Source organism: Aptenodytes forsteri, unplaced genomic scaffold (genome assembly GCF_000699145.1).
Source record: "Aptenodytes forsteri isolate BGI_AS27 unplaced genomic scaffold, ASM69914v1 Scaffold57, whole genome shotgun sequence".
NCBI lineage: Eukaryota > Metazoa > Chordata > Aves > Sphenisciformes > Spheniscidae > Aptenodytes > Aptenodytes forsteri.
The window spans coordinates 2,802,774-2,811,151 of NW_008796220.1; the positions used below are offsets into that span (position 1 = coordinate 2,802,774).

Here is an 8,378-nt window from a genome sequence, read left to right on the forward strand (position 1 = left end):
ACCTCTTTTGTTCAAACTGGCTAGCAGGATGGTGTTAGGGTTGTACGTATGCTTTAAACCGAATCAGCAAACTCTGTTCTCAGTTGCAATTGTGCCAGTGCTCCAGCCAGCGAGGAACCCAGTGCCTCAGGAGCTCCCACTGAAGCGATGAGAGCTAGGACTGCATCTGCAGGATTACCTACTGCCGGGCAAGTTATCTTGGGGATGGACGTCTTTTGGCACGCTATACAGAGTGCTCTTCCAGAAAACAAATGCCCCGACAGCTTTCAGGGTAGAAGAGCTGTTACACCTCCAGAAAACAAATGCCCCTACAGCTTTCAGGGTAGAAGAGCTGTTACACCTCAGCAAGCAACAGCAAAAGTGCACAGTTCCTTTTGCTAAGACATTCCTTCACTTCTCATTGTGCTGTTTGTGATACGCAGAAGGCATCCTCCGCTGACTGCCACGTTCCCACCTAACCTCCTCAGACTAAGGCCGCTCGACTCCTTTTCGAGCTTGTGTTTTGAGGAGTTGGAACTACACCTCTGACAGAGCAAGGAACTATAGATGTCTATGAGACATTTTGATAGCAGCCGCTTTATCATCTTCTCCTGGCAATGAATATTTCTTACTACCCATATGGTTTTCTGTCTGTATTGCTGGAAAGCTACACTCTCAGCTGTATTTATTTGGTAACACTTTGTGTTCAACCTACTGTTTCCTCTGACGGCTGTTTTACTGATAGAGCCAAGGGTTTACGGATAGATTGCATTAAAAAGTCAAAAGTATAAGAAAAAAAAAACCCAAAATATTAAATCCTCTTTTAATTATAGCTGTTTCCCTGAAAATAAGTTTAGTTTACATATTTTCATGTTTAGTACATAAATCTATCTACTTCCTCTAAAGTGGAAATTCTTGAAAAAAATAGCAGAGTTTTTTTTTTGTTGTGTAGCTTAAAGACAATATTTGAGAGTTGCTTAAAAATATATACTTAACCCTCTGTATTTGACATAAGATATGCAGTGACAACCCCACGCGCTGCATTCCTACTCATTTGGACCCATGAGTGAGCCCAAGTTTCGACCTATGTTGTGAAACCATCGCTGCATTTCAGCGAGTGGCAGCTCCCTGGTTCTCCACCTCTGCAGCTGAAGAGAGACGTACATTATCTCTCCCACTCCACATCATCGACACAGGATTTTCAGCAGAGTTGTTGGTGCTGAAGAAATGAACTTGCCAGCCGCAGCAACACTGCAATTGTTTAATTTCGCGACGGAAAGTTTTGCTGAAGATGTAGTAAATAAAAGGGTTATACGCTGTTGAAGATTTGGCAAACAGACAGGGCAGCAGTGTAACAATGGGCTGCAGGGAATCACTGGAGTTAAATATGGACCAGAAGCTGGCTGCTGCATACGGCGTCCACGAGCTCAGGAACCCGACCGAGATGAGCACAGCCATCTGAAAGGGAAACAGGGCTTCAGTTCTCAGCTTGCACTGGCTGGGTCTGATAGGTGGGGTGTGGATGAAACCACACCTGAACCAGCTGAAATACCAGAACCTGTATGCTTGCTGTGTTGTGACACGAGCACAGGTAACACTGGACAGTGCATATATGCTTTTATTCCCACCTAGCAGATCTACACTGTGGGTTTCTTATGAGGCAGTTGTTGTTTTCACCTCCTTCCCTGACTCTGGCTGCAGTATGTCATGGGAGACACAACCCAACCAGAAAGTACAGCCTATCAATAGATTGGCCTCTAGAAAGGTTGTGTCAATTCTGCTTTTCCACAAGAAATGAGCAACTGAAGTGCTTATTTGACAAAACGTTACATTAAAGAATCCTGTTTCCATACAGAATTTCTGTGTGGCTCTCACTCAGAATAGCCACTCAGTCACTTAAAAATACCGAGGATGACGGAACAAGACCTTCACCCCAACTACAGCATGAATGGATTCAAGAGCTATTCCAGCATGAATGGAAATCTGTATGTTCATGCAAATCATGGGTGCAACTGCCTAAAGAAGGTTTAACAAGCTGTGCCGTACCTACAATATATAATCCTGATCAAACTACTGAAATGACAAGGTTTCCAGGAGCCCCCTGCTCCTCTGAGGAGTGTAGAGTATGGGTGAGACTGGAAACACATCTCCACCTTTGGTCAATACCAGACAAAAGCAACGAAGGGTCATCATGAGCCATGCATGAGCAGAGCCAGTTCTCTGCAAGCTCCTGATTACCGCAGCCTCTTCTCATCACTGGGATAACTCACCAATGTCAGCTTCTTCTCCAGTTTAGCTGCATTAGGGATCCTGTCAATATTCTGGATCTCTTGGTACGCTTTATGAACCTTCCAGGCAATTCCCAAGTAACAGGCAACGATGGTCAGTGCAGGCAGGACTGTGCACAGGAGGAACATGCTCAGGATGAATGAAAAGCCGTTGGAGGAGTTGTGGAACTTGCTCCAGGCTATTGTACAGGAGATGCCAAATGGCTCAGGACCATAGTAGCCCCAGCCTACCAAGGGCAGAATGGCCCAGAGCAAGGAGTAGAGCCAGATGAAAGTGATCAAGACGCGAACAGTGTTCTTGGTGATTTTGTTACCTGCAACAAAGAGGAAGAGCAAGCATATATGGACCTCATCTCAGCAACATGGTTTTTGCCATAACTTCTCCAATAGAAGGATGGTGGCTGCAAATACACCGGGGCTGCTGCTGCAGTTCCCTAACCTTTGGTCTTCTTGAGAAACGTAACAGAGAGTGTCCATGGATTGGGTGAGACCTGAGTGCAGCCCTCAGTGCTGACCTAAAGTTTGGTAAGTCAGGCAGTTTTACAAGATCAAGTTGACTCAAAATGTCCCAGCCCAGGAATGCTAGGAGAACACTCCTTCCTCACAAGTTTCAGTATCTCTGCTTGCACACAAATAGGAAGATAAAGCAGTCTGGTCCAGCAAAAAATTTGGGCTCTGCACCCTCAGGTAGTTTCACCTGGTATTACTGAGAAGTGAGAAGCCTCACTGTTTAATAAGGAATTTAATCAGATCCTTCTAGGAACATTAGAGTTTTGATATTGGACTAAAAGTTGAGGCTTCTTCCTACAGTTATTGAACTGATACTCCATGCCATATTCAGCAAAGCACCTCTCTGAACATAATAGCCCAAACGCACCACTACAAGGTTACCAGAAATGCAATTACTTACTGTTAGATTTGGATGAATTGGTAACAAGGAATCGAATCACGGCCATGGCACACAGGGTCATCATGCTGCAGACACCAAAAAGGAAACCCATCAGGGCATAATATACGCAGGACGCATCCCCTCCCAGCCAAGCGTGGTTCCAGGCGGATGCAATGGCCAGCGGATACATGCTGATTGCCATTCCAATATCTGCTACTGCCAAGTTGACTGTCAGCAGCTCCGGTGACTTCAGGAGGGAAGAGCGCTTCACAGCTGTAGCAAGGACGGCTGAATTTCCAAGGATTGTCAGGATGGCTGGGAGAGAAGAATCAGCACAGACAATAATATCAGTTAGCACACCTGTGAAATGCTTATACATACAAAGGATGTGAAAAATGCTGGTCGTTAGCCTGGGACTAAAGTCTAGAAGACAGGACAGACTGGGAGACCAGCCAGAATTCAGCATCTCCCAGGCCAACACAGTACTGTGCTGATGCTTTGAAAACACACTGGTGTGTATCTGCTATGCCCTGCTGTGAAACCTGGTTCTTCTGCTGGCGAGGAAACTTGTTCTCTTACATAGCAGATAGGAAATACCACCTGGATGGCCTCACCACAGCATCCGCTGTTTTGCTTCAGCCAGCTCTTGGGTTTCAATTCCCGCCTCCCTGCTAGAGAGGGATTTCCCAGTCAGGCTGTTTCTACTATGGACCTGCTAGAGCAAAGAGCGCTTCAGATTTCTGTTCACATCCTCCTGTAGTGCTGGCCAGCCTTACTGACTGGGGGGAATTTTGTCATACGAATAGTAGACCATATCTTGCCCCTTCCTATCACCACACTATAGCTCTTCACTTCCATGTCACACCCCCCTCTCCATGCACTATATCCCACCTATTCCCCCGAGGCTCCTATCATGTGAATAGCCCACACCCATTCACTCCACTCTCTTACGGTATCTTGCACGGCATACTATATCAAGTAAAAATCACTATGTGCCACCTTTCAGACACCCACACTATTCTGGTGGTCTCTGAGTGCAGTGAGACAGACCATAGCAATTGTTTAGCCAGAGACATGCAACAGACAACAGATTGCTTTGCAAAATGACCTGTCGGACATACGTTATTCAGACACGCCATAGGGCTTCAAAGCATTCATGACAACAGTGTCAAAAGTACACGTAGCAAACAACTCATTTTCTCTTTTCTTTCAAGTGAACATTATGCTGGAGCTACATTTTGATCAAAGGTTTTCCTAAGAAGGTGGCCTTTAAAGTCAGAAGTGAAGTAGGGAAACAGAAAAAGATTCTGTCATGTTCCCTTGTCGCTGTGAAAGCAGAAAGGCTGCATTTGCTCACAGATACCCCACAATAAAGTGCCCACAGAGGAATTAATAAAGGCACATGCAAAAAAATGGAATAAATACATTGGCATAAATCCAAGGATGGGCAGAGATGCCAAGAGAAAGCCTTAAACAGAATAGAGGTACAAATCTGAGACCCCACATCCCTCATTCATTCACTTTCTAACCACACACGTTCTCTTGGCACCTCTGGATATGCTTGAAGGGTTCCCTGAGCTCCCGAGAGCTGTATGTCGGCACACACAGAGATGCCCACGGTGGCTTGGCACGGGACCGCTTGCTGACAGAGAGCAACCTGTGGCGTGGTGGGAAGAGCACTCTCCTGCCAAATGACAGCTGCAGGGTGGGACATCCTCAGGCTTCAGGAGGAAAATGAACCCAGTTCACTTTCTTCTGTGAGAGCCCTAACCACTATGCAAGAGGTAGGAAGTAGCTCTTACTCTTACTAACACCGGGGGTAGACACCCAGGCCCACCTTCTCTTTAACACCAGGGGTAGACACCCAGGCCCACCTTCTCTTTTACTTTGACAGATGCTATTCCCTTCCATCTCACTGCCTGTGAAGCTGCTGGATGGCACGGGACAAAGTGCAAGAGTGAGCTACTAATCAAACAGCAGAGAGGCTTGCGGTGAGTGCTGCAGCCCATGCCCTGGGCCTTGTGGTTTCCTAATGAAAACATAATTTCAGGGGACAAACAGGCCTTGCTGCAGCCCCCAGTGAGGTGGCAAAGCTACGGATAAATACAACACAGATTTCAGTTAAACACTCTGCTTCGTGTATGGGATGTAGTGAGCCTGGCTGCCACACGGGGCTCTTGATCCAATGCTGGAAGCTATGCCTGAAGCTTAGGTGCCTAAAAGCCCTTTAGGAGAGGTGTGAGACTGTAGCATGGTGGCAGAAGAGCAGTATCAGCAAGGGGAGCTCCAGCCTCCAGCCCTTTGTTGCTGCCCAGTCCCGTTACCTTAACTGCATCTGCGTATTTACGTTTGTGTGAGAAAGGAGCTGGCATCCTGACTTGGATTAAAAGAAAACCCCTTCGTTGTTTTGCAGAGAGTGATTTTTCTCACCCTGAGTTATACTCTCTGCTGTCAGCACAACTGAGGGGACAGCACAGGGCAGTGCAGTGCAGTGCAGGGAAAAGTGCGCAGGAACAGGGGTGAGATGTGAAATGCTAAAGCCCAGCATTGCTGCCCAAAGCCTCTCTATTAAAGCACGTAAAAATATATGCTTGTTTTTCTTAAATGCATCTCAACCAGGGTTTTCAAATGAGCTGAAGGGAGGAAGGTACTCACATCTTAGCAAAATTCAGTTGGACTGCACACCTAAACCAATTCAGCTCCTCTCCAAACCTACACCGATAGTAAACAAATCACCTGAGTACACGCAACAAACAGGCAAGGAAGAAAATGCTTAGTTAAAGCCATGCTGGAGCAGACTGGTACATATCCCCACTTGTATTTCATTGTAAATCTGCCTTCAGCAGGGCAAACAGGCCATTATAAAAAACAGAAATACTATTTGGAAACCCTTTGCTATTTGATACCAGTTTATCCTACCAAGACACAGCTGCTCTTCGTGTATAATGAACATCCCCCCTGCAAGGGTCAGACCAAAGTTGCTCTCCCCTGATCAGTCTCATGAAACGGGCTGCCTCATCTCTCAATCCACAGGGCTGAGATGCCAGGATAAGAGGTAGACAACTTATTTTGAATACTTGTGATGCCGCAGAGGCAAACTCACGTTGGCAAGTCTTCAGCATCAAAACAAAAGATTGCAAATCTGAGAGCAGAGATTAGTCCTGGCATCCAACCGGCTCAAAGGCAATAAGCAGGAACCTGTGTGGAAACAGATTTTCTATCATTTCCCTCCAGCTTCCTCTGGAGCTGCTGGTGCTGACCACAGCACAGACAGGGCAGCCCTGGTGTGTCCGCTCCTAGGCTTGAAGCACACAAGCAGGCTGTGAAGGCAGAACTCACCTATGATCAGAAGAAAGACCCCAGCTCCATAATCCACTACCGGGTGGAGTTTGGAAATGTATTGCTCCTCCATTGTCCCTTGTGGAAGTGGGTGAAAGTTTTAAATCAAAGGCGAAGTGACTGTAGGGGCAAAGAGACCCTTCCTCATGGCTTGCCTGCTGCAGATGTGAGCCAGGCAGCTGGGTGCTGTCCTTCTGCTTTTTCCTCTCTCCCTCCTTCCGTGTGGCAGGGGAGAAGCCTGAAGTGAGAGAAAGGCTCCCTCCCTGGGGAGACAGAGTGAAAGCTAGGCAGAGCCACTGCCAGAGCGATCCCGCCTGCCTGGATGCCTGGCTGGCAGAGCATCTCCCCACCCACTCCCTCCTCTTACACCGCTCTGCTCCTTGGCTTGTCAAGCAACTTCACAGTGCAAATCCCTTCAGACTGCCATTGCCGAGCAAAAACAATTGTCATTCAACCATCAGCAGCCTTGGGAAATAAATCCAGGCTGAGGGATCAGGCAGGGGAAGGAAGGTTGGGAGTTTTGTTTTCGAGCTTTATGGCTGCATATGGGAAACACAAGTTTGGGGTGGGGGGATCTCTGTGTTGAAGTATTAGAGGAAAGCTGTTTGCTGCAGGGGTTCAGAAGGGTCAAAGTCACACCACTGAAGGCAGGACTTTCAGAGCTGCTCCAGGGCAGAACTGGAGGATGCTCAGTCCAGTGTGCCCAGCTGCAGAGCACCACAGCAGAACCAAGCTCTGAGTTCACTCTGGTGACACTCCAGTGTTTTTACTTGGCAAGCAACCAGAGCAATGCCTCACATCCAAGTTTACCTTCTCCTTATAATATTTGAGCCTAAAATCATCATAGTGCTCTCTCAGTCTTTATAAACAATGCTGTTTTGCTCCAGGCTCCAAATATGTGTTACAGGCTCATCTATCAATTTACATGCACGTGTCTTGATTTTGGTGCACGCAATTTACAGCTCTGTAGTTGCAATGCCATTAACTTGACTTTTAGCCTGGGCAACACCCAACCAGCACATTGAAGGGCTGATCTATTCTAAATTATTTAATTCCAGTACCTGGATATGCTAAACTGCATTAGCATCATTCGCTGCTTGGCCTATTTTACTCTGTTCAGACATAGGGAATTTTAAGGTCCCCAAGAGCACGTAGGCATCTCATGTGCAATCTAGGTGGAATTTAGGTGCTTAAGTATAGCAGTACCACCCTAAATTCCGAAATCGTTAGGAATCTGAGAGACCTTAAAAGCTTTGCGTTTCACCAGAAAGCAAAACTGGCCACGCACAGATACACTGCCACCTCAGCTTTGCTGCATGTCTCTGTGCTTGTTCCCTGCTGAAGCTGTCTGGGATTTACAAACCAGGGATCCCTGCACTGAAGACTTTGAGGAGTGTAATTCAGCAACCAAGAGCATGCAACATGACACATATAGCACAGGGCTCAGCAGCACTCACAGCCTTCTCGGGGCACATTTGTCCCAAAAGGTTAGCCATGCTCCCTGAAATGGAGAAATTGGTTCCCTCCTCCGGTTTCAGAGACTTGAATACATGTTTATCCTGCAAGAGTGTTTTACTCTGCAGTTTATAGATGCATTGGGATGAGGAAAATGCCGTAACAGAAAGGTGCTTTCCTCTCCACTTGAAGCTGGATTGCACCACACCTAAGTCACAAGATTGGAGGGAGAGAAAACAAATGGTATCTGACTCTCTATGATGCTGAAGGGAGCCCTTGCTCCAAAAGTTGTTAATATATTTTACAATGAACAGCTCTGGCATAAAGAAATATGCAGGGGTAATGGTGGTTCAGTATTGGCCACTAGCTACAGCTTCGAAGTGAACCAATCTTAGAGGTGCTGCTCAGGGTATAGTTATCACTTCAGA

The 8,378-nt window shown here is 46.7% G+C and overlaps 1 protein-coding gene across 1 annotated transcript; it reads right to left on the bottom strand.

Moving 5' to 3' along the window:
- Window positions 1-1,077: 1,077 nt before the first annotated feature.
- OPN5 (opsin 5) lies at window positions 1,078-6,573 on the bottom strand. The gene is made up of 4 exons (XM_009288966.1): window positions 6,496-6,573; window positions 3,178-3,471; window positions 2,250-2,581; window positions 1,078-1,437 (listed from the first exon to the last, which is right to left on the bottom strand). Exons 1-4 carry the CDS (start codon window positions 6,566-6,568, stop codon window positions 1,090-1,092), a joined length of 1,047 nt encoding a protein of 348 aa, XP_009287241.1. The 5' UTR covers window positions 6,569-6,573; the 3' UTR covers window positions 1,078-1,089.
- Between the last annotated feature and the right edge of the window lie 1,805 nt (window positions 6,574-8,378).

Coding starts and splice junctions, on each gene's coding strand:
- OPN5 (XM_009288966.1), bottom strand. CDS start 6,568: ATGGAGGAGCAATACATTTCCAAACTCCACCCGGTAGTGGATTATGGA. Junction 3,472..6,495: donor GGTCTTTCTTCTGATCATAG/GTGAGTTCTGCC, acceptor CTTCTCTCCCAG/CCATCCTGACAATCCTTGGA. Junction 1,438..2,249: donor TGGAGAAGAAGCTGACATTG/GTGAGTTATCCC, acceptor TTTCCCTTTCAG/ATGGCTGTGCTCATCTCGGT.